Source organism: Bufo bufo, chromosome 2, assembly GCF_905171765.1.
Source record: "Bufo bufo chromosome 2, aBufBuf1.1, whole genome shotgun sequence".
Taxonomy (NCBI): Eukaryota; Metazoa; Chordata; class Amphibia; order Anura; family Bufonidae; genus Bufo; species Bufo bufo.
The window spans coordinates 93,556,403-93,583,335 of record NC_053390.1 but is presented as its reverse complement, the minus strand read 5'-3'; the positions used below and the strand labels follow the sequence as shown (position 1 = coordinate 93,583,335).

The 26,933-nt window shown below is 48.6% G+C and overlaps 1 protein-coding gene across 4 annotated transcripts in view; it reads right to left on the bottom strand.

The window, feature by feature from the left end:
• KIF2A (kinesin family member 2A) overlaps positions 1 to 25,881 on the bottom strand; it is a 63,463-nt gene extending 37,582 nt beyond the window's left edge. For all 4 annotated transcript variants that reach the window (XM_040421325.1, XM_040421321.1, XM_040421322.1 and 1 more), the window contains exons 1-3: positions 25,584 to 25,881; positions 2,389 to 2,483; positions 748 to 867 (exon numbers count right to left, since the gene is read on the bottom strand). In XM_040421325.1, the coding sequence (XP_040277259.1) occupies positions 748 to 867; positions 2,389 to 2,483; positions 25,584 to 25,644 (276 nt within the window). In that variant the 5' untranslated portion in view covers positions 25,645 to 25,881. The remainder of the gene's footprint in view (positions 1 to 747; positions 868 to 2,388; positions 2,484 to 25,583) is intronic.
• Positions 25,882 to 26,933: the final 1,052 nt, after the last annotated feature.

Here is a 26,933-nt window from a genome sequence, read left to right as displayed (position 1 = left end):
GGGGAGCTGATGGCACTGGGGGGGGGGAGCTGATGGCACTGGGGGAACTGATGCACTTGGGCTGATCGCACTGGGGGAGGGTGTTGGAGACTAATGGCAGGTGGTCTGATGAGTTTTTATAAAGGAAAACAGTCAATTAATTTTTTCTTTTTAGATTAATCGTAAAAAATAATCGTTAGAATACTCGATTACTGAAATAATCGATTACTGCGGCCCTAGTTAGCACTCTTTCCCCATCTGTAAGGAACTGCCGGGATCACAGAGGAAGAGAGTGATGTCTCCATACACTGCACATTCCCTCAGCACTGAGCAGTCCAAGACATACGGCTGACAAGCAAGAAATCAATCTGACTCCCTAATAGTGCATCATTGTGTAATATCAAGTGCTTGTCTGCAGTTCAAAGGTAAAAAGTGATTGGCTGGAGCGATCACGTGCAGATATGTGGACTGTGCTGTGGAATTGTAACAAAGATGCGACGCAAAAATTCTTTACCCTCAGGTCCCATTCACACAATTCCTTTTTTTTGCACATCGGACATGGACCCATTCACTTCCATTGGGCCACAAAAAAGCATACAGCAAACCGCGTGCTGTCCGCATCTGTATGTCCATTCCGCAGTCCCGCAAAAAAGACAGAACATGTCCTATTCTTGTGCGTTCTGCAGACAAGAACAGGCGTCGTTCCACCCTTAGAACAGACTGATTGAGGAGGGCGACATGTTACACCGATGTATGGACGCAACTAACCTTCACAATCTTGTTCACTTTGGTGGTCGGTGTAGGGGGAGGAGGCATTTCAGGGCTGGGGTCAATTTCTTCATCCGGAGCCAGAACAGGATTAAGTGCGAATATACTTTCCAAATCGATCTTAGAGAGAGAAAAAACTAAAATGTATTCACATATGTATTGTAGTCCCTAAAACCAGACATCATGGCACATGTAAGGATATCCATGAACATGGAGACATCACAGAGACGGACGCACTGCTGCACTAAAGAGGACCTCTCACCTCTCCTGACATGTCTGTTCTAGCAACGTCTTGCATTCCCCATGTAATAGGAGTTCTCGAGCAACTAGTCTTATGGCTATGTTGTGCCATTCCTCTGAAAGTTTATAAATGAATTACCAGCAGTTTGTAATAAAGGTCCAGCTGGGTGTTACCAGTTGAGGGATGCCCCTGTGCGTCCCCCAGAATTGTTATTACATGGGGAACGCAAGTAGTCACTAAAACAGACAGGTCAGGAGAGGGGACGGGTCCTCTGTAAAGGGAAACTGCTCATAAATAAATGAATGACGAGATTTCGCAGTGATTGATCAGTGATTTCCATCAGTGACTGGGAGCCAAAACCAGGAGTGAAGCCTACATGGTATAAGGAATAGATTTTCACCTCGTCTAGGTTTTAATTTTGGCTGACAATCACTAATGGAAATCACTGATGAAACACTGAGGTGTGAGCTAGCCTGTAGGAATGCGTCACTGGCTGTCTCTCTCGTCAGTATAGCAGTAGACTGACTCAGGCTCGGGTGACATGCTTTCTCTTCGTGAGTCATTGGAGATCAATGCGGCTTCAGGTCCCAGAACGTCCGGAATGACAGAGGCCCAGATTTACTAATGAGAAAATCCACTGCACCTAGATCGGGTGGTGTGCGGCTTAGAGGGCGTGGCCTAAGTGCGCCACAATTCTGGTGTAAAGTTCTGTCTCAACATAAGACAACCAATGGCTGGTATAGACATCTAGAGAAGAGTCCATCCCTGCACCCCGGAATCTAGTGCAGGTCTAGTAGACCGCATAATCTTAGACTGACATCGCTAGAAAATCAGCGCCCATGTTTCAATGCATTTTCTGTGGCGTTTTTCACAATTTTATTTTTTGATCACCAGACAAGTTTAGGCTACTTTCACACTTGCGTTTTGGCTTTCCGTTTGCGAGATCCGTTCAGGGCTCTCACCAGCAGTCCAAAACGGATCAGTTTTGCCCTAATGCATTCCGAATGGAAAAGGATCCGCTCAGATTGCATCAGTTTGCCTCCGTTACGCTTTGGAGACGGACAGCCAAACACATCCGTCCTGGCACACAATGTAAGTCAATGGGGACGGATCCGTTTTCTCTGACACAATAGAAAACGGATCCGTCCTCCATTGACTTTCAATGGTGTTCAAGACGGATCCGTAATGGCTATGTTAAAGATAATACATTACAAATGGATCCGCTCTGAGCGGATGCAGACGGTTGTATTATCTGACGGATCCGCACAAAACGCGAGTGTGAAAGTAGCCTAAGAATTGCTGACGCCACGAGGTTTTGTCCGGGCCTGAAAAAGCTGGTTTCCCCATGCACGGGCTGAAGACGGCGATCACCCTTTCTAGTCCTTACGGGTCAGTATTACCTCTTTTCCTTTAGTGTCCCCATTTTCAATCCACTCCACAGTGATGCTCTCGCTGTCTTCATTCAGAGATGTCACCATGGCTTGATGGATTCGACCTAAGAGAAGAACATTTACATCACTTAATGAAAACTGAATATAAAAAACAGCTTTTCCATGTGAATACTCTGCCATCCCATTTTATACCCATATTAACCACCTCAGCCCCCACAGTGCTTAAACACCCTGAAAGACCAGGCCACTTTTTACACTTCTGACCTACACTACTTTCACCGTTTATTGCTCGGTCATGCAACTTACCACCCAAATGAATTTTACCTCCTTTTCTTCTCACTAATAGAGCTTTCATTTGGTGGTATTTCATTGCTGCTGACATTTTTACTTTTTTTGTTATTAATCGAAATTTAACGATTTTTTTGCAAAAAAAATGACATTTTTCACTTTCAGTTGTAAAATTTTGCAAAAAAAACGACATCCATATATAAATTTTGCTCTAAATTTATTGTTCTACATGTCTTTGATAAAAAAAAAAAATGTTTGGGTAAAAAAAAAATGGTTTGGGTAAAAGTTATAGCGTTTACAAACTATGGTACAAAAATGTGAATTTCCGCTTTTTGAAGCAGCTCTGACTTTCTGAGCACCTGTCATGTTTCCTGAGGTTCTACAATGCCCAGACAGTACAAACACCCCACAAATGACCCCATTTCGGAAAGTACACACCCTAAGGTATTCGCTGATGGGCATAGTGAGTTCATAGAACTTTTTATTTTTTGTCACAAGTTAGCGGAAAATGATGATTTTTTTTTTTTTTTTTTTTTTCTTACAAAGTCTCATATTCCACTAACTTGTGACAAAAAATAAAAACTTCCATGAACTCACTATGCCCATCACGAAATACCTTGGGGTCTCTTCTTTCCAAAATGGGGTCACTTGTGGGGTAGTTATACTGCCCTGGCATTCTAGGGGCCCAAATGTGTGGTAAGGAGTTTGAAATCAAATTCTGTAAAAACTGACCAGTGAAATCCGAAAGGTGCTCTTTGGAATGTGGGCCCCTTTGCCCACCTCGGCTGCAAAAAAGTGTCACACATCTGGTATCTCCGTATTCGTAGAAGTTGGGGAATGTGTTTTGGGGTGTCATTTTACATATACCCATGCTGGGTGAGATAAATATCTTGGTCAAATGCCAACTTTGTATAAAAAAATGGGAAAAGTTGTCTTTTGCCAAGATATTTCTCTCACCCAGCATGGGTATATGTAAAAAGACACCCCAAAACACATTCCCCAACTTCTCCTGAATACGGAGATACCAGATGTGTGACACTTTTTTGCAGCCTAGGTGGGCAAAGGGGCCCATATTCCAAAGAGCACCTTTCGGATTTCACTCGTCATTTTTTACAGAATTTGATTTCAAACTCCTTACCACACATTTGGGCCCCTAGAATGCCAGGGCAGTATAACTACCCCACAAGTGACCCCATTTTGGAAAGAAGAGACCCCAAGGTATTCGCTGATGGGCATAGTGAGTTCATGGAAGTTTTTATTTTTTGTCACAAGTTAGTGGAATATGAGACTTTGTATGAAAAAAAAAAAAAAAATATAAAAAAAATCATCATTTTCCACTAACTTGTGACAAAAAATAAAAAATTCTAGGAACTCACCATGCCCCTCACGGAATACCTTGGGGTGTCTTCTTTCCAAAATGGGGTCACTTGTGGGGTAGTTATACTGCCCTGGCATTTTCCAGGGGCCCTAATGTGTGGTAAGTAGGTAAATGACCAGTGAAATCCGAAAGGTGCTCTTTGGAATATGGGCCCCTTTGCCCACCTAGGCTGCAAAAAAGTGTCACACATCTGGTATCTCCGTACTCGGGAGAAGTTGGGGAATGTGTTTTGGGGTGTCTTTTTACATATACCCATGCTGGGTGAGAGAAATATCTTGGCAAAAGACAACTTTTCCCATTTTTTTATACAAAGTTGGCATTTGACCAAGATATTTATCTCACCCAGCATGGGTATATGTAAAATGACACCCCAAAACACATTCCCTAACTTCTCCTGAGTACGGCGATACCAGATGTGTGACACTTTTTCGCAGCCTAGATGCGCAAAAGGGCCCAAATTCCTTTTAGGAGGGCATTTTTAGACATTTGGATACCAGACTTCTTCTCACGCTTTGGGGCCCCTAGAATGCCAGGGCAGTATAAATACCCCACATGTGACCCCATTTTGGAAAGAAGACACCCCAAGGTATTCAATGAGGGGCATGGCGAGTTCATAGAAATTTTTTTTTTTTGGCACAAGTTAGCGGAAATTGATATTTTTTATTTTTTTCTCACAAAGTCTCCCGTTCCGCTAACTTGGGACAAAAATTTCAATCTTTCATGGACTCAATATGCCCCTCACGGAATACCTGGGGGTGTCTTCTTTCCGAAATGGGGTCACATGTAGGGTTGTTGCGGGTATCGAAATTTCGATACCCAATCGATACTTTTGTCCCGGTATCGATACGATACCGGGATTTCCGTTTTTTCGATACTGGGCTGCGCTTCTGCGCAGTCTAGTATCTCTGAACATGAGCGCGCTGCTATCGGCGCGCTCATGTTCTCTCTCAGCAGCACGGGGAGAAGGAAGCTGTCCTCCCTCCCCCTGTGCTGCTGCCGCTGCCACCAATGAGAAGAGAGGGGCGGAGGAGGGGCGGCAATGAGAAGAGAGGGGCGGAGGAGGGGCGGCAATGAGAAGAGAGGGGCGGAGGAGGGGCGGCAATGAGAAGAGAGGGGGTGGAGGAGGGGCGGCAATGAGAAGAGAGGGGCGGAGGAGGGGCGGCAATGAGAAGAGAGGGGCGGAGGAGGGGCGGGCGCACTGCGCCCCCAATGATAGGATTACTATCGGAGCGATGGGAGGAGACATCAGCTTCACTAGTGGGCGTTCCTTTTCCCTGCGCTGCGATTGGACAGCGCTACAGCCAGGGAGAAGGAACGCCCACTAGTGAAGCTGATGTCTCCTCCCATCGCTCCGATAGTAATCAGCTCAGCAGCATGTGGAGCAGGAGAGGAGACAGTAATGGGGCACTGCAGGCGAACGGAGCGGCGCCCAGGACTAATGGTGAGTGCTGAGACATCGCTGGGCGCCGCTCTGTGTGGCCTAATAGTGAAAGTCTGGACTCATATACAGTAGTCAGTCTTTAACACATACAGGAGGCGGGTGCCGGCAGCAGAATCGCATTGCCGGCACCCTGCCCCTGACAGGGAGCTGCGATCAGCGGCAGTTAACTGCCGCTGATCTGCTAGTACCCGCCTCCTGTATAAAGGGGTAAAATCATTGGTGGTGCAGTGTGCCCCCCCCTCTCAATCCCCCCCATCCCATTAAAATCATTGGTGGCACAGTGCGCCGGCCCCTCTCAACCCTCCAGTATTAAAATCATTGGTGGCAGTGGCCACAGGGACCTCTCCACTCCCCCTCATTGGTGGTGCAGTGGCAGCTTCTGATCGGAGCCCCAGCTGTGTAAGCCTGGGGCTCCGATCGGTTACCATGGCAGCCAGGAAGCCCTGGTTGCCATGGTAACATCCCTGATGCTGTGTGCACAAAGCACAGAGCAGCAGGGACAGTGTGGAGTCCTATTCACCCTGATAGAGATCTATCAGGGTGAATAGGAAAAGGGATGAAAGATCCCAGGTTCTAGCCCCTAAGGGGGGAAATAGTTATTAAATAAAAAGTGAAAAAAAAAAAAACACTAAAATATGAAGTATAAATCACCCCCCTTTTCCCAATTTCACATATAAAATATATAAATAAACATATTACATCGCCACGTCAGAAAAGTCCAAACTATTAAAATATAAAAAAAAAATCTAGGTGGTGAATGCCGGAACAGAAAAAATAAAATAAAAACTGCGCGATTCGCCATTTTTAAAAATGAGGAATGCACGTGGCTTTTTTTGTTTATTTTTTTCACGTGGTATCGAATGGTATCGAGTATCGCAATACTTTTTCATGGTATCGAAACCGAATCAAAAATTTGGTATCGCAACAACTCTAGTCACATGTGGGGTATTTATACTGCCCTGGCATTCTAGGGGCCCTAAAGCGTGAGAAGAAGTCTGGAATATAAATGTCTAAAAAATTTTACGCATTTGGATTCCGTGAGGGGTATGGTGAGTTCATGTGAGATTTAATTTTTTGTCACAAGTTAGTGGAATATGAGACTTTGTAAGAAAAAAAAATAATAATTCCGCTAACTTGGGCCAAAAAAATGTCTGAATGGAGCCTTACAGGGGGGTGATCAATGACAGGGGGGTGATCAATGACAGGGGGGTTGATCAATGACAGGGGGTTGATCAATGACAGGGGGGTGATCAATGACAGGGGGGTGATCAATGACAGGGGGGTGATCAATGACAGGGGGGTGATCAGGGAGTCTATATGGGGTGATAACCACAGTCATTGATCACGCCCGTGTAAGGCTTCATTCAGACGTCCGGATGCGTTTTGCGGATCCGATCCATCTATCAGTGGATCCGTAAAAATCATGCGGACATCTGAATTGAGCTTTACAGGGGGGTGATCAATGACAGGGGGGTAATCAATGACAGGGGGGTAATCAGGGAGTCTATATGGGGTGATCACCACAGTCATTGATCATGCCCCTGTAAGGCTTCATTCAGACGTCCGGATGCGTTTTGCGGATCCGATCCATCTATCAGTGGATCCGTAAAAATCATGCGGACGTCTGAATGGAGCTTTACAGGGGGGTAATCAATGACAGGGGGGTGATCAGGGAGTCTATATGGGGTGATAACCACAGTCATTGATCATGCCCCTGTAAGGCTTCATTCAGACGTCCGGATGCGTTTTGCGGATCCGATCCATCTATCAGTGGATCCGTAAAAATCATGCGGACGTCTGAATGGAGCTTTACAGGGGGGTGATCAGGGAGTCTATATGGGGTGATAACCACAGTCATTGATCATGCCCCTGTAAGGCTTCATTCAGACGTCCGGATGCGTTTTGCGGATCCGATCCATCTATCAGTGGATCCGTAAAAATCATGCGGACGTCTGAATGGAGCTTTACAGGGGGGTAATCAATGACAGGGGGGTGATCAATGACAGGGGGGTGATCAGGGAGTCTATATGGGGTGATAACCACAGTCATTGATCATGCCCCTGTAAGGCTTCATTCAGACGTCCGGATGCGTTTTGCGGATCCGATCCATCTATCAGTGGATCCGTAAAAATCATGCTGACATCTGAATGGAGCTTTACAGGGGGGTGATCAGGGAGTCTATATGGGGTGATCACCACAGTCATTGATCATGCCCCTGTAAGGCTTCATTCAGACGTCCGGATGCGTTTTGCGGATCCGATCCATCTATCAGTGGATCCGTAAAAATCATGCGGACATCTGAATGGAGCTTTACAGGGGGGTAATCAATGACAGGGGGGTGATCAGGGAGTCTATATGGGGTGATAACCACAGTCATTGATCATGCCCCTGTAAGGCTTCATTCAGACGTCCGGATGCGTTTTGCGGATCCGATCCATCTATCAGTGGATCCGTAAAAATCATGCGGACATCTGAATGGAGCTTTACAGGGGGTTGATCAATGACAGGGGGGGGGGGGTGTAGTGTAGAATAGTGGTGCTTGGTGGGACTTTACTGAGCTACCTGTGTCCTCTGGTGGTCGATCCAAACAAATGGGACCACCAGAGGACCAGGTAGCAGGTATATTAGACGCTGTTATCAAAACAGCGTCTAATATACCTGTTAGGGGTTAAAAAAAACACATCTCCAGCCTGCCAGCGAACGATCGCCGCTGGCAGGCTGGAGATCAACTCTCTTACCTTCCGTTCCTGTGAGCGCGCGCGCCTGTGTGCGCGCGTTCACAGGAAATCTCGCGTCTCGCGAGATGACGCGTATATGCGTCCACTCGGAATGAATCAACCACCTCCAGGACGCGTCTGTGCGTACAGCGGTCCGGAGGTGGTTAAAGGGGTTTTCCGAGAGTTTTATACTGATTGGATAGTCCATCAGTATCTAATTGGTAGGAATTCGAGGCCCTGGACCCCCGCCAATCAGTTGTCTGAGAAGGCACTGGCGCTCCTGTCAGTCACGCTGCATTCTCTCTGCTTACCAAGCACAGCGCCATACATTATATAGTGGTTGTGCTTGGTATCGCGCTCAGCCCCATTCACATCTATAGGGCTCAGCTGCACCTAGGTCATGTGACTGATGAACATGAGGTCACATGGCCTAGGAAAATCTGGAGACGGCCACGGCGGTACTGCAAGTGCCTGAGCCTTTTCATACAGCTGGGTGTCGGACCCCCCCGATCAGATACTGATGACCTATCCAAAACCACTATAAATTTCCATTGTGCCCATATTCTTCGCCTTCTCCTGGGAAAGAGCAGCAGATCTGCACTCTTCTGAATGCACAGCTTAAAAGGGTTTAGTGGAGGTCCGGTGCTCGTGCCGCGGCCTTCCCAAGTTTTTTCTAGGGCGTGTAACCTGACGCTCAGTCACATGGCCTAGGCGCAGCTCAGCCCTGTTAAAACTCCTTTGATAATTGTTCTTCATTATCTTCAGGGCCCTGTTCTTGAGACAGAAGAGGGTCTCAGAGGTAGAACCTGCATCTGACGAAGATTTCTGACATATAATCAGACATTCCGTAACATTCCTTTAACCGTTCTGCATGTTTTTGGAGTGAGAGAAAACCAGAGAAACCCAAGCCAACACATGGAGACCATACAATCTCCATGCAGATGATGGAGAACAGTGCTAACCACTGAGCCACCTTATCACAGAACATATTCCAGCTATCGATTTCATAGAGATGACACACGAGTGGGAAACCAGGATACTAATTCATAAATTCGTCTCATTCCCTCACTGTTTGTGTCCCGCAAGGCTCTGTCCTAGGACCCCTGCTCTTCTCTATCTACACTTTTGGCCTGGGACAGCTCATAGAGACCCATGGCTTTCAGTATCACTCCTACACTGACGAGACAAAAATCTACCTCTCTGGTCCAGACATCACCACCTTACTATCAAGAATCCCACAATGTCTATCTTCTATATCATCCTTCTTCGCCTCTCGCTTTCTAAAACTTAACATGGATAAGACAGAATTCATAATCTTTCCCCCATCTTGTTCAACCCCCCCAACAGACCTATCTATCATGATCAATGGCTGCACACTCTCCCCGGTCAACAAAGCCCGCTGCCTTGGAGTGACCTTGGATTCTGCCCATTCCTTCCGACCGCACATCCAAGCACTTTCCACCACCTGCCGCCTCCAACTCAAAAACATCTCCCGCATCCGTGCTTTCCTTAACTTTGAATCTACGAAAATGCTTGTACATGCCCTCATTATCTCCCGCCTAGACTACTGCAACACTCTCCTCTGTGGCCTTCCATCTAGCACTCTCGCACCGCTCCAATCTATCCTCAACTCTGTTGCCCAACTAATCCACCTCTCACCCTATTACTCCTCTGCCAACACCTTCACTGGCTCCCCATTGCCCAACAAATTTACTTCAAAGTACTAACAAATACATACAGTGGAGGAAATAATTATTTGACCCCTCACTGATTTTGTAAGTTTGTCCAATGACAAAGAAATGAAAAGTCTCAGAACAGTATCATTTCAATGGTAGGTTTATTGTAACAGTGGCAGATAGCACATCAAAAGGAAAATCGAAAAAATAACTTTAAATAAAAGATAGCAACTGATTTGCATTTCATTGAGTGAAATAAGTATTTGAACCCCTACCAACCATTAAGAGTTCTGGCTCCCACAGAGTGGTTAGACACTTCTACTCAATTAGTCACCCTCATTAAGGACACCTGTCTTAACTAGTCACCTGTATAAAAGACACCTGTCCACAGAATCAATCAATCAAGCAGACTCCAAACTCTCCAACATGGGAAAGACCAAAGAGCTGTCCAAGGATGTCAGAGACAAAATTGTAGACCTGCACAAGGCTGGAATGGGCTACAAAACCATTAGCAAGAAGCTGGGAGAGAAGGTGACAACTGTTGGTGCGATTGTTCGAAAATGGAAGGAGCACAAAATGACCATCAATCGACCTCGCTCTGGGGCTCCACGCAAGATCTCACCTCGTGGGGTGTCAATGGTTCTGAGAAAGGTGAAAAAGCATCCTAGAACTACACGGGAGGAGTTAGTTAATGACCTCAAATTAGCAGGGACCACAGTCACCAAGAAAACCATTGGAAACACATTACACCGCAATGGATTAAAATCCTGCAGGGCTCGCAAGGTCCCCCTGCTCAGGAAGGCACATGTGCAGGCCCGTCTGAAGTTTGCCAATGAACACCTGAATGATTCAGAGAGTGACTGGGAGAAGGTGCTGTGGTCTGATGAGACCAAAATAGAGCTCTTTGGCATTAACTCAACTCGCTGTGTTTGGAGGAAGAAAAATGCTGCCTATGACCCCCAAAACACCGTCCCCACCGTCAAGCATGGGGGTGGAAACATTTTGCTTTGGGGGTGTTTTTCTGCTAAGGGCACAGGACAACTTATTCGCATAAACGGGAAAATGGACGGAGCCATGTATCGTGAAATCCTGAGCGACAACCTCCTTCCCTCTGCCAGGAAACTGAAAATGGGTCGTGGATGGGTGTTCCAGCACGACAATGACCCAAAACATACAGCAAAGGCAACAAAGGAGTGGCTCAAGAAGAAGCACATTAAGGTCATGGAGTGGCCTAGTCAGTCTCCGGACCTTAATCCAATCGAAAACCTATGGAGGGAGCTCAAGCTCAGAGTTGCACAGAGACAGCCTCGAAACCTTAGGGATTTAGAGATGATCTGCAAAGAGGAGTGGACCAACATTCCTCCTAAAATGTGCGCAAACTTGGTCATCAATTACAAGAAACGTTTGACCTCTGTGCTTGCAAACAAGGGTTTTTCCACCAAGTATTAAGTCTTTTTTTGTTAGAGGGTTCAAATACTTATTTCACTCAATGAAATGCAAATCAGTTGCTATCTTTTATTTAAAGTTATTTTTTCGATTTTCCTTTTGATGTGCTATCTCCCACTGTTACAATAAACCTACCATTGAAATGATACTGTTCTGAGACTTTTCATTTCTTTGTCATTGGACAAACTTACAAAATCAGTGAGGGGTCAAATAATTATTTCCTCCACTGTACAAGGCCGTCCACAACCTGTCCCCTCCCTACATCTCTGAGCTACTTTCCTGATACACCCCCCACACGCACTCTCCGATCCTCACAAGACCTCCTTCTCTCCTCTTATCGCCTCTTCCCACAATCGACTCCAAGATTTCTCCTGCGCATCCCCCACACTCTGCAACTCGCTACCCCAACATATCAGACTCTCACCTACATTGGAATCCTTCAAAAGAAACCTGAAAACCCACCTCTTCAGACAAGCCTACAAGCAGTGACCCTGCTGCCTCTATACCGCCATGACCAGCTTCACCCTCACCTACTGTGTCCTTCTCCCATACCATGTAGATTGTAAGCCTCGCGGGCAGGGCCCTCTCCCCTTCTGTACCAGTTTGTAACTTGTCTTGTTTATGATTAGTGCAATTGTCTGTATTATGTATGTGCACCCTTATCACATGTACAGAGCTATGGAATGAATGGCGCTTTAATAATAAATAATAATAAATGAACATGTCTGAAGCCCCAGTGATCTAACAGGTTCTATCACAGCCCGTTCCTACACGCCACATACGACTGTTGTTTCTGATCCATACTATGGATGTTGTAAGACACTGATTTAGTTTCTTGACGTTTTTACAGGTGACGTGCTTGTATTCATACATGTAACCAGAGAGCTTCTTTATTAGAGGAGACATAAAAGACATAAAGGCATCAAAGAGGAGTGAAAACCACTCCAGTCACCGCGAGAGGTGCGCCTCGTTTATGATAAATTTATGTCATAAATTAAGCGAATCCTCTGGGGGAAACAAAAAACGCTGGTCTTTGTAAATGATCCCCACAGTGTGGGATATATAGCAGTGCTCCAAAGCCTTGGAACCACATTTTAGGACCACCTACAAATAAGAGATAACTGGCAAGGCTTGTCTGGCCAACAGCTATCTCCAGAAACTCTGATTTGCATGCTCAATCTACCGAGCGTGCACGTGCCCTGATCAGAGTGACTGGCAGACACCGCTGACCGTGTCTTACATCCCCGGGAACCAAAGGAGGATACGATAAGTTGAAATCCAACTTCCCATTTCTTATCTCCACCGACATCTGAGGCTTTGGACGACATTTATCTAATGTGTATGAGCGGCTTCAGACCAGAGATCAAAATGAGGTGTCCAAACCGAACCATCAAGAAGAGGCGACAGTGTGGAGAATACAAGAATCACCGTTCCGTCGTTGCCTCATCACTAGAGCTGGAAGGGTAATTAGCGCACCTTAATTACCAACCTTAAAATAGCATCTAACCGCTACTTGTCTTCTTGGAGAAATCAGATGTGTGCACGGTGACGGCAGTGACACAAGTCTGGAAGTCCCCACATGTTCCTCCATACAGAACTTCAGCCGCCATGAAATACATCAACAGATTATCATCGTCTCATAATCTGACAATAATCAACCATTTTCTAGATAACCTGGCAACGTCCCCGTTGCTCCTAGAGGCTCATTTCCATACATTAAAACTCAGCAATGCGGGCACAAATGAACATGGGACCAACACAGATGCCTTCAGCTGCCAAGGGAACATGTAACAGGTCAGCCAGTGTCATAGGTACAAATCTGCTGACAGATGCCCTTTAAGCAGATCCATGGAGCAAGTTTCAATGGTAGAACATAGTCCAGCACCTCAGAATCCATAAATTGTGGCTTCATTCAAGAAAATCCGTACATAAGGGGTTGCAAAAAGATCCAAACAACGCCTACGTGTTTTAGACAGCTTCTGTGTCCCCACTCATGGGTTGAACAAAGCAACGATTTATGGATTCTGAGGTGCTGGACTATGTTCTTCTGTAGTTTTTCACATTTACAAGCGGAGTCCGTGCAGCACAGATCCTGGGAGCACAAGGAAGGGCGAGTTGGCTGCAAAGTTTTTCATCTGCAACAGGTTTCTATGGTCACAACGTGCCGTGATACCAACATACAGTAGCTAAGAGGAAAACCTTTGTAAACTGTTTTTCTGCCCTAAGCTAGCTAGGCTAGTAAAGGTAGGTGGTCATTTATGGTCTGCGGTGTACTGTACGAGACACTGGAGGGGACAGGAAAGGAGAACCATCTCTCTGTACGCTAGTAGTTGCCAAGTGAACGGCCATGCTGCTCAAACACTTAGTTTTTTTCCTATAAAGCACATCTCATTGTTTTTGGAAGGATTTACTATATTTGCATGTGTATGGGTGCCAACAGGACCAAGCCAACTGGGTGTGGTCAAAAAAAAACCAAGATGTGTGGTGCCCAGCAGCTGCTCAGTCATCCCCTCAACACAGAAATAAACCTATGTGTAAAGCTGGTATAACACAGTATTTTGCTGGCATTTTGTGGGTTTTTTTTGGTAAACTTTTTTGTGCAGGAGTTTTTTGCTGCATCTTTTAGGTGAAAAGTATTAGCTCCAAGCTATACAATGTACAGCGCTGGGCTCGGTGAGCTGAAAGAAAGCCGCAGCACTGCTGCAAGCTTAAACAGCGGGTGTCGGACCCCCATATACAGAGTCGTTTGGATGACTGGGTTGGGAAACCTGGAACCCTAGCCCTAAATTTAAGAAAAAGCATACCTTGCTAACATTCTGGGGCTTTTGGGCCTCACACTCTACTAGACATAAAACGGATTCAGTCTTGTAGCTAGGTCCACTAACCAGCCAAACAGATGTGGAGCTGTCCTGTGGTCACCCAGACTTCACAGTAATACATAGTCCCCTCTCCTCACTCCGTGGCTCCTGATAACCTTCCCAGCTATAAATGTAAAGTCCTATCAACATGTCTTCGCTCGGAGATTACAGATTTCATACTAAAACACAACACGATATCTTCATGTTATACATCTCCAAACAATGGGCACAGTTAATGCACTCTGAAGTCAAGCCCCAACCGGTAAGACATTAAAGTGAACATTGTGCCAGCCTCTCACGCTGGCAAACAACCTCGGTGCTAGGAAACCGGTGCCCATAATTATTATTATTTTTTTAATATGACAGGGTCAATCAGCGCTTCAAAAACAGGCTTACAGAATCACACATAGGATCACGTGTGGTCAACCTCCTGAAATACATTAGGGAAATGAGCATTTCTAGCCAAAACCAATGAGCAGAAGCGCAAGCGCGAGTCCGATTCTCTCGCTTGCTAGAGACTGCCGCATGCGCTGCGGGTTCTAAACCCAGGTCGGGATCATGTGCCCACCATACAACACCAGATCCCAGAAGTAGCGGCTGTACAGGATTGTAGCGCATCTGGGATAACCCCTTTAACCTATCCCATACAGTGGTTGTCCTTGGCACTGCCGCTCACTCCCATTTCCTTGAATGGGACCGAGCTGCGCAAAAGCTGCGTGACATCACTGGCCTAGGAAGAGGTCGGAGAGCTCCCCAAAGCACCACAGCCCTTTCAACAGCTTCAGGAGTGCAGGGAGTCGGACCCCACAAAACCGATAACCTAGGATAGGTTATCAATATTCAAGACCTTCCAAGGATTATAGAGGGGTAGGGGGGGACGGCTGTATATTAGCCGCAGTGCCCCCCCACTCTGGAATATATAGCATGACTGTGTTACATGGCTGCCCGTTCCTGCAGACACGGAGTAATCACATGATTGATAGCCGCCAACGCAGGCTCACCAGTAACAATAGAAGAAGGACGTGGTCAATGTACTAGTGCCTATTAGTGGACAATGGCCAGTCACAGGCCAGTGGTGAGATCTTTAGTGGTTGGCTGGAGGTGGAGTGCCGGGACAAGGAGACCAGGTGAATTTCTAGGGCCACGTGGATGTGACAAGACAGCATATAATCTCCATTATGATGTCATCTGGGGATTAGTGCATTCCTGTAGCGCATGGCTCTGGACTTTCCCATGTGTCACCTGCTGTATTTCTTCCTGAAATCAGTGTCTCCATCAACTGCCTGAGGTAAGAAGCCAGTGACAGGTATGGGGCGTGGAGGAGAACGATACCGGACGGTTTATTTTAGTTTATCAGGTGAATACTGAACCGATTTATCATACCGGAGAAACCTGAGGCCGTCCCATTCCGGTCAACACTAGGACAGTCCCTCAGCCATGCAGGGATCTCCAAACTGTAAGCCAATGAAATAGGGCATAAAGGTGCGGCAGAGGGCCCGTTACTTAAAGGGGTACTCTGGTTATAACAAGTTATTCCCTATCCACAAGACGGGGATAACTATCAGATAGGTAGGGTCCTACTACAGGGATGTGAAGCCCCCTTGACAGGGATGGGGTGACTGATCTGTAATGCAGGCATCTGCTCCATTCATTTCTAATGGGAGTGCCGGAGATGGACGTTGTACCCAGCTATCTCCGGCACTCCCATAGAAATGAATGGGGCCCCCGTTCTCATGATTGGTAGGATCCCCACCGATCTGTTCTAACCGGAATACCCCTTTACGTGAATCATAAGGATCCCCACTCAAGAACTCCCACAAACACTAACTCCTAGGGGTTAATGTTGGGGCAAACAAAGATCTGATAGAACAGACAATTCTTATGAACCCTTTTGGTCCTAGTCGGGTAATGTCTGACAAAGCCGGAAATAACAAATCTGAGTAGGTCTAAGGCGAGCTCTGAATGTGGGGGGGTTGTCATATTAGGGCATATGCAGGAGTCCTATTGTGGCCCCCTCTGTGACCCAGAGAGACTGCTGGATGTTGACAGCGGGGGATCTAAGCGAAGCAGCCGAGGGCAGGGAGTGAGGGAGGCGGGACACAGTGACGGGGAGCCGGGCAAGTACGCTTCACTTTGTAGGTCTGGCCAGGAGGAGGATTTGTCAAATAGCCCCCAAAAGGTGGCCGATAGTGTTGAGCAAAGTGAGCTTCGGACGTTACATCCGAAGTCGCTTTTTTCAAAACTTCGGATTAATACTGTACGGAGATTCTTCTCCATACAGTATTAGAATGTATGGGCTCCAATGAGCCGAAGTCAGTCATTTGCGAAGTCGCGCGTGACTTTGTTGAATAACTTCGGTAGTTGATTTTTAAAGTGGAAAACCACTTTAAGACTTGAAACTAAATTCAGATTCAGTCTGTTCAGGGAAAATCTGTACATGTCATGAAGTTGACTTGAATTTCCACCAATCAGAGGACAGCACAACCCAGAAGAACCAATTCAAGCCACCCACGAGTAATAAGTCACGCTGACTGTGATGTCATAAAGCAGGATTGGATCTTCACCAATCAGAGGGTAGCACTGCCCAGAAGAAGCAATTAGAACCACCCACGAGTAATGAGTCACGCTGACTGTGATGTCATAAAGCAGTCTTGGATTTCCACCAATCAGAGTGCAGCAGTGGTTCTAACTATCAGCGCCATCACTTCTCCTCCTCATTCTGGCTTATTGTCTTGTGCAGTAGCCTTTCTGTTCCTTGTGAGCATGTCACGTAGCAGAGGACAGAGCAGAGCCAAAGCCAAGATCAGCAGAACATCCAGACCAGGCCTGAAGTTTCTAAGGAAAGGGAATTATGGCAAACGCTTCAGTGCCAATGCTCCAGTGTTCCTGGCCGCTGTGATGGAGTTTATGACTAGGGAGGTCATCTTCTGGGCTGGGTATGAAGCTCGGTCATGGAACACCCGCCGCATTACTCCTCCTCACCTACAGCTGGCATGAACTGGTAAAAAATGTTATCATACCACAGGGGGGCGCTGTGTACTTTTCTCCCATCAAGAAAGTGTACCCCTGCTTCATCCAGATACTGCCACCTGCAGACCTCTAAATGCCTCTCTCACTGACCCAAAGGGCCTTTTAAGGGCCACACACGTCAGAAATAGAGCTAACATATGTCTTATTATATTGAGAAGGAAAATAATTGTGCAGGAGCCAAGGGTGTATAAAGCAGCAAAGGGACCCCACAGCAAAGATAAAACAATGGCCCTGTTTTTGGGGTCTTCCAAGATCACTAAGGCTACTTTCACACTTGCGGCAGAGAGATCCTGCAAGCAGTTCCGTCGCCGAGACTGCCTGCCGGATCAGGCAAAACGTATGCCAACTGATGGCCTTAGTAAGACTGATCAGGGTCCTTATCAGTCTTAAAAATGCCTGATCAGTCGAAAAAATGCATTGAAATGCCGGATCCGTCTTTTCGGTGTCATCCGGCAAAATGGATCCAGCATTTATTTTTTTCACCTTTTTTTCAGTCTGCGCATGCGCAGACCGGAAGGACGGATCCGGCACTAATACATTCCTGTGGGAAAAAATGCCTTCAGTTTTTTTCGCCGGAGACAAAACCGTAGCATGCTAAGGTTTTCTCTTTTGCCTGATCAGTCAAAACGACTGAACTGAAGACATCCTGATGCATCCTGAACGGATTAGGCCTCTTTCACACTTGCGTTGTCCGGATCCGTCGTGCACTCCATTTGCCGGAGGTGCCCGCCGGATCCGTAACACCGCAAGTGAACTGAAAGCATTTGAAGACGAATCCGTCTTCAAAATGCGTTCAGTGTTACTATGGCACCCAGGACGCTATTAAAGACCTGGCTGCCATAGTAGTAGTGGGGAGCGGTATACTTACAGTCCGTGCGGCTCCCGGGGCGCTCCAGAATGACGCCCATGCGATCACGTCATCCATGAGCGTGGGGCGCCCTGACGTCACTCTGATGCGCCCCGGGAGCCGCACAGACGGTAAGTATATTGCTCCCCCGCTCCCCACTACACTTTACCATGGCTGCAAGTAAACGCTATTCAGAAAAAGCTAAACGTCGGATCCGGTAATGCGCCGAAACGACGTTTAGCTTAAGGCCGGATCCGGATTAATGCCTTTCAATGGGCATTAATACCGGATCCGGCCTTGCGGCAAGTGTTCAGGATTTTTGGCCGGAGCAAAAAGCGCAGCATGCTGCGGTATTTTCTCTGGCCAAAAAACGTTCCGTTCCGGAACTGAAGGCATCCTGATGCATCCTGAACGGATTTCTCTCCATTCAGAATGCATTAGGATAAAACTGATCAGGATTCTTCCGGCATAGAGCCCCGATGACGGAACTCTATGCCGGAACCCAACAACGCAAGTGTGAAAGAGCCCTTACTCTCCATTCAGAATGCATGGGGATATGCCTGATCAGTTCTTTTCCGGTATAGAGCCCCTGTGACGGAACTCTATGCCGGAAAAGAAAAACGCTAATGTGAAAGTACCCTAAGGCCAGACACGGGTGAGTTCAATGCATACGAGTTCCCTTTCGGACCTCTGCTCCTCTGATAGGACCTGAGTGACCCTGAGAGACCTGGAATCTACATTACACAGTATTATGTCAGTGTAATACAGGTCTCTCAGGGTCACACAGCGTTATAAATCATTATAATGCTCTGCGATCCTATCAGAGGAGTGGAGTTCAGAAGGGGAAATCACACTGCGAGTTTCGTCTGTGTCTAAGAGCACACATGCAAAAAAGCAGTGGGTTGCAAAAATGAACGCCCCCCCCCCTCCCCAATCATATCCCACCGCTCCAGCATCATGCCCTGGTCCCTGCAGCCATGACATCATGTCCATGGTTCATGTGATCACTGCTGCCAAAATCCTGGCCTCAGCGGTCTCATGCTATTCATAAATACATGACTGCTGAGGTCACTGACCGGCAGCAGTGGTCACATGAACAATGGATGTGGCATCAATGATGCAGGACTAGCGTGTACCAGAGCGTGGCACTGGAGATCTGGGCCAAGTTTTTAAAAAATCTTGGAAAAACTCTTTTAAGGTGGTTGTCTGGGAATAAGTAGTTATCAACTAATGCCAGAAGCCTGCCTCAGTAAGCGAAAGATTCATACGTACCTGCTCCCCAACACTCTGATGTGTCCAACCTGCAGTCCCTGGCTTGTTTTCTTCCACCACAGAATGGTCATGTGCTCTGCTGCAGCCAATGACTGGCTTCAGCGGTGACGTGCCGTTTCTGGACATAACATTGCTGAAGCCAGTCCTTGGCTGCAGCGGAGTATGTGACCATGCCCATGATGCACTGGATGAAAACAAGCCAGGAACCGGAAGATAGACACACCAGAGCGGTGGGGAGCAGGTATGAATCTTATGCGGACTGACACAGGCTGAGAGAATTAGGTAAAAACGACTTATTCTAGGACCAAGCTAGGGGCTGGAAAGAGCAGGACAAACATACCTTTCGTTTAACTTATATTAAAAGGAGTAGTGTGAATATGAAATTTTGTTCTGCCAGGTTTCTGCTCCTGCAAGTGCCCAGGAGGCAAAGCTTTACTGTGAACTGCTCCCTGCATTGAGCTGCGTGCCAGCCCCTCCCCCTCTGAGTGGCAGATGTACTAGGCTCCTGATTGGATGCTACAGCTGTCACTCAGAGGAAAAGGGAGGGGAAAAAGGCATAAATAGGGAAACTGACTAGATCCCTGTCCGCATGGCAGATTGTGGGATCCAGCGAGTCTCATTGATGGTCAGATGATCTATCCTCCAAAAGTAATGGAGTCTGAAAATACATCAATAAATCAATATGCAAGTCTACCAGCAAATTTACAAACTGTGTGTGTGGTGGGGAAGGAGGGGGGATTTTCTGGGGGTGTCCCGCAATCCCTGATGGACCACCCACTGTCTTTCGTCATTGCTGTTCTAGGGTACTTTCACACTAGCGTTTTATTTTTCCGGTATTGACTTCCGTCCTAGGGGCTCAGCACCGGAAAAAAAACTGATCCGTTTTATCCCCATGCATTCTGAATGGAGAGAAATCCGTTCAGGATGTCTTCAGTTCAGTCACTGTACGGTTTTTGGACAGAGGAAATACCGCAGCGTGCTGCAGTATTTTCTCAGTCCAAAGTTCCGGAACACCGGCATTATTTTACATTGGAATGCATTAATGCCGGATCCTGCCCTAAGTGTTCCGGAAAAACGGATCCGGTTTTGTAGTCAGCCCTGGGGATCTAGAAAGGACTGGAAGTTCAGTAATCCTGCTGGGCACACTGGCCTGTACGCAGCATAATGTATTAGGACTCCTGCCACCTCAGAATCTGTGATCGGCATTTAAACACAGGATAAAACCTGGTGACTGCGGTGCCCGCTGTGCTCAGGAGTGGGCGCTATTTTTAAAGAACGGACTTCTGCTGGACATGTACAGCGGATGTCCTGATGGGATTAATCATGGAGAGGCAAACAATGAAAATTATTCACATTTATCACAGTTAGCATTTATCCCCAATCCAAAGGATAGGTGATCAGATTGATTCACTGGGGTCCAACCTCTGGGACCGCAATGATGACCAATGATCCACTCACTGCGAAGTGGATAGATGGTCGAGCGCTGTACTCGCCACTCCTACAGAAGCACATGGAGTGGTGGTCCCTCATGGGGACTACTGGTCAGGAAATGAAGCTGACCCTCCCTCAGACCGAGAAAAGCAGCTGTAGCTTTCCAGCAGGAAAAGAGCTTCAGAAAAGTGATTTAAACAGGAAATAAATTAGAAATTTAGAGATTTTAGTGATGACAAATCGGAGCCCATCGAGGACCTGCTTCAGTCAGTGTGGCCAGAACTACACAGCGCCAACCTACCGCGCTGGTCCTATACTTGCGCAGATTTCGAGCATGCTGCAGCAGTACTTGGGCTACGTTCACATCTCCGTTAGGAGACCAGACAGGGGTTCAGGAACAGAGCAGCCCGCCGGACCCTCGACTTCACCCACTGCAGTGAGGTCCAGCGGGGATCTGGTTTCAGACAGACAAAAACCATTGCATGCAGTGTTTTGTTGTCTGGCTGACAGCCGCCATTTATCTCCAAAATGGAGACGTGAACGGGGCCATACATCGAAGCTAGAAAGATCTTCTACATCAGGGATGCCGAACCTGAGGACCTCCAGCTGTTGCAAAACTACAACTCCCACCACGTCCCAATAGCTGTAGGCTGTAGTTTTGCAATAGCTGGAGGGCCGCAGGTTGGGTATCCCTCTTCTACATGGACCCATACTTCCAGGTCTCCTCTAGCCAGGATGCATTTTCCATACAGACATCGCTCCATAGCGGAACATTCCTGCACGGATCCCAAATACCTTCATTTGCACATCTTGCAGAAATCTGATAAATTCGCCACGAATGCAAAGTTGACCCTCAGATATCTGCAGCAGGTTTACAGTTTACAAGCCGTGGATCCGGCCACGGATTTAGCACCAAATTGTATTACTCTGCCAGTGGCTCCCGGCATGGAGCCCGTATGGAGACTGCAACGAGAAGGACAGACTCCTCCTAATATTTTGCCATATGGAGTTAATATCGGAAAACCACGGAAGAACAACGGGAATCGGAATACACATGGTTTTTAGCAAAAAACACACACCAAAACCCGCTGTGTGAACACATGCTAAGGGTATGCCCGCCCAGGACGTAAAACCTAGCAGATTTTGGTGCAGAGCAGGTGGTGGATTTCACCAAACTGCAGACCTTCTCGCAATGTTGCAATAATGTGGCTGGAGCCATCTGCAGGACCTTCACCCTAGGCCTTGAACACGTAGGCCTGAATGCGACCAGGGTACACGCCATTGATTATGTGCTACATAGTAGTCAGCTTCGTTCTGAGGTTTATAATGCAGATCAGATGAGGAGCAAAAATACAGTCGAGCGAATGGGGCCTAACGGAAACCCTTTAGAGGGGTCATCCCAACAAATGTAAAACTCGTTTTTGCTGTAATATCTGGGAGGTTTTTCTTCCCTTTCTGTGGGTGGGCAGCAGCTCGTCAAGCATCTGCATTTCCTGGGAAACACGGCAATTAGCTCTCATTAACCCCTTCCGTGCCTGCATTGAAAATAGTCCCTCACATACAGCCCCATGGCCTGTAATGCCCCTCAGCTGTCTAGAGAGATAATGCTGTCTATTTCCGTAAATTTAGAAGTAAGGATGAATGAATGGCAGGAGCCTGGGCCACGTCACCTGCTTCTCTATGAGATCTCTACCCCGGCACTAAGGGTGCATCCACACGACTGTACTTCTGGGTCCGCATCCGTTCCGCAATTTCGCTGAATGAGTGCGGACGCGTTCATTTCAATGGGCCCGCAAAAGATGCGGACAGCACGCGGTAGTGTAGTTCTCTTCTGAATCCAAGGCCCCGCAAAAAATATAGAGCATGTCCTATTCTTGTCCGCAATCAGAGTGAAGAATGAGCATTTCTACCTAAAGGAGGAGATCAGGGGCGTTACTGGGCATTTTAGTCCAACTCGGAATGGCAAAGAAGGATAAGCAGCAGGCGGCGCCAGCAGCGAGTTAAATGTCATTACATATAAAAAATAATAAAAAAATAAAACTAAATTTACAATGTTTTTATTGCAATACTTCACTTGTACCGCCGTATCCATTGCATGGTCATAGTTTTCATGGGCCGACCCCTTTAATTACTGTCATTACATGTCCATACAGGTGTGCTATAACGCCAACATATCCCACAGCGGGGTACAACTATATTTCACCACGAGACCCTACAGACGTCTTTTCGTGAGCGGAGCAGACCCAAATCGGAAATGGCGGCCAGAACCACTAAGCAGATCACTGCCCCTATTTAATAAGCTTGCACCAAAAGCAGGAATCCCGTTGCTATAGGCGCTGGGTCGTAGACGAGGGCCAGAACGAATGGCTGAACGCCCCAGGAGAAGGTCAGAGGAACCTGTCGACTGGGTTGCGCAATAAAAGTTCACGGGGAGGTTTACGGCTTCCTTAATAAGCTGTCTGTGGCACATGATCAATACCGTGCACGCCCTATTACACTGACGAAATACAGGATGCGGGCATCACCTCCTCACCCCGGGGTTTTCTGCCATGGTGCAATGAGATGTTCTCCTGGATGATCCAGCAGAGGTGGTCACATTCACAGGCACCATGAACTAGTAACACAAGTGGCACCCCCCCCCCCCCACCTTAACCTGGCCATAGCAACAAGTCTTGGCACTTGCATGTGGTGCCAACCATAGGATGATAGGAGATGCCCAGCCCTGCCTGCTGATTGGTCGGCATCCTGCATGCCGCGTGAAGGAGAATCTCGGCTTTGGTCGCCTGCTGCTGCCTGGAGAGAGAAAGGGGGGGGGGGGTTACTCCAGGGGTAGGTGCCAGTCACTGCTCCTGGCATTTAAAAAATAAATAAGAGGCCACAACGCCACAGCATTTCCTTCAGGTCATGTAGGGGTTAACACAGTTCTCCGCTAGATCTGCACCCACAGGTCCCAGGACAAACATGACAGCGGCCAAGCCCATTCAAACCCACCCGGCAGCCTCGTAACGTACGCAGCGAGCGGCTGACACAATTAAGTCATTCATTGGAGTGATCCCGGTTACCGTGGCGATGATACATTCAGAGGGAAGGGGGGGGGGGGGGGGGGGGAGGCGCAATGTGTCACCACAACGTGCTGCAACTGCAAATCCGCTGCTCGCACAGACAGAGAGGACCCCTCATCCGGCGTGATGGATTATACCGGGGGCGCACAGCCGCAGATCACTGACTGACTGCAGCACGGGCCACGCGGAGTTAACAGCTAGCACTAGGATACTGCTATATGGGACATGGCTGGCATGTGCTCCGAATGCCAAACCAGCAGGGGAGAGGGGACAAAGAGCACAGCGAGGAAGGGGTTAATGCAACTCGAGCCGCTGCTGCATCCACCGCACGCCCAGGTGGAGCCGGTCTGTCAGCTGGGGCCTTATCCACACTGTGCCGGCGGTTGCTAGGAAGAGAGACACCACAACATACACCTACCCGCCTGTGACCTACCACCTGGGGGGGGACAACTACTCTATGCGGCTTCAGCAGCATCATCACACATGACATACCGCTGTCAGTGCAGGGGGGCCAAACACTGCAGATAATGAGATGTCATCAAAAAGTGGCCATGTCACAGACTTGTACATCACTAGTATACACAGGCGGCTGCGCCACCCCTCCCCCAATATATACCAGCGATTCATCACCTTTCAGGAAACAGTCATGACAGACAGCCCCCCCCCCTAACCAAATTATCCACACACTCCCAAGGCTGCCAGTCCAGCGCCCACACTGTCGGTCCCAGGCTGCCAGTCCAGCGCCCACACTGTCTGCCCCAAGGCTGCCAGTCCAGCGCCCACACTGTCGGCCCCAAGGCTGCCAGTCCAGCGCCCACACTGTCGGCCCCAAGGCTGCCAGTCCAGCGCCCACACTGTCGGCCCCAAGGCTGCCAGTCCAGCGCCCACACTGTCGGCCCCAAGGCTGCCAGTCCAGCGCCCACACTGTCGGCCCCAAGGCTGCCAGTCCAGCGCCCACACTGTCGGCCCCAAGGCTGCCAGTCCAGCGACCACACTGTCGGCCCCAAGGCTGCCAGTCCAGCGACCACACTGTCGGCCCCAAGGCTGCCAGTCCAGCGCCCACACTGTCGGCCCCAAGGCTGCCAGTCCAGCGCCCACACTGTCCGTCCCAAGGCTGCCAGTCCAGCGCCCACACTGTCCGTCCCAAGGCTGCCAGTCCTGCGCCCACACTGTCCATCCCAAGGCTGCCAGTCCAGCGCCCACACTGTCCATCCCAGGCTGCCAGTCCAGCGCCCACACTGTCGGTCCCAGGCTGCCAGTCCAGCGCCCACACTGTCCGTCCCAATGCTGCCAGTCCAGCGCCCACACTGTCCGTCCCAGGCTGCCAGTCCAGCGCCCACACTGTCCGTCCCAATGCTGCCAGTCCAGCGCCCACACTGTCCGTCCCAAGGCTGCCAGTCCAGCGCCCACACAGTCGGTCCCAGGCTGCCAGTCCAGCGCCCACAGTCGGTCCCAGGCTGCCAGTCCAGCGCCCACACTGTCCGTCCCAGGCTGCCAGTCCAGCGCCCCCTGCCGGTACCCAGTTGCCACCCCTTGCTCCAGCACCCCAGGTGGACATGCCATCCTCTGCCACATCCTGGGCAGTGCTGCCCCTGTCAGACCCTCCCCCATCCTCTCAGTGCTCCACTTCCCCAGGAACCAGAGCCCAATCCCGTCACAGTTGTCATCATCCCCTCCGCAGCCGCCCAGCCCTCCCCGGGAGACTCCGGCACAATGGCGGCGGCTGAGCGCACGAATGAATGGGGATCGCTCACTCACCATCGCTCCTCTTGATCTCCACATAGATTCCAATCTGGATCTTGCCGAAGCTGGCTGCCATGCCGCCTCCCCCTCCGCACCCCGGTGCCTTCCTCTGCTGCCAGCTGCCGGCCTCTCTCCCGCTCCGGGCACACACTGCCTGTTATTGTTTGAAAAACGAGGACAGCTGACGCCAGGCGATGCCGGGGAAACAGGAGGAGGAGGGGAGGACGGGACGGGGCTCTGGAGGAGGTGGGGTGCGGGCGATGAAGCGCCTCTGCCGGTCACATTCACAGCCAGAGAGGGAGGAGACCTAACTGAAATTAGGAGGAACCGGGAGCACGCATGCGCGGTGACGTCACCAGAGCGGCTGGTAGGCAGAGCATGCGCAGAACACCAGACCGGGCCGGCTCACAGGACGCGCGTACACGAGATGGGCGGGGGCGCGCGTTTACTCTCAGTCATGATGCTCTCTTCACATTACGTCCAATTCATACTCCTCTTGCACACGAACGTTGTGTGTCCGTGGCCGTATACGGCGGGTCCGCAATACATGGGCACTGGCCCCGTGTGCAGCCCGCATCACTTGAATGGGTTCACAATCACAGAGAAGCACTACGGAGTTCCGGAGTAAAAAAAATATGACGTCATATTTTTTCGCGGTGCGGACATACCACGGACCCATTCAAGTTGCCCATTGCACGGATGTTGCCCATGCATTGGGGACCACAATTGTGGTCCCCAATGCACGGAACGGCCGTGGGCATGAGGCCTCTGTCTGTGCCTCCGCACCGCAAAAAAACTTGTTCTATTTTTTTTTGCGATGCGGACGGATCACGGACCATTCCTGCCCTATTAGAATGAACTGGTCCGCACTCGGTCCGGATATTGCGGAACGGATGTGGGCCCATTCCACAGATGTGTGAATAGGCCCTTAAGGCCTCCTGCACACGACCGTTTTTTCCCCCCGTTTACTGGCCGTTTTTTGCGTTCCGTATACGGTCCGTATACGGAAACATTAATTTCAATGGTTCCGCAAAAAAAACGGAATGTACTCCGTATGCATTCCGTTTCCGTTTTTCCGTTCCGTTTAAAGATAGAACATGTCCTATTATTGCCCGCAAATCACGTTCCGTGGCTCCATTCAAGTCCATGGGTCCGCAAAAAAGCAGAACACATACGGAAATGCATCCGTATGTCTTCCGTTTCCGTTCCGTTTTTTTGCGGAACCATCTATTGAAAATGTTATGCCCAGCCCAATTTTATCTATGTAATTACTGTATATGTCATACGGAAAAACGGAACAGAGACGGAAACAAAAAACGGAACAACGGATCCGAGAAAAACGGACCGCAAAACACTGAAAAAGCC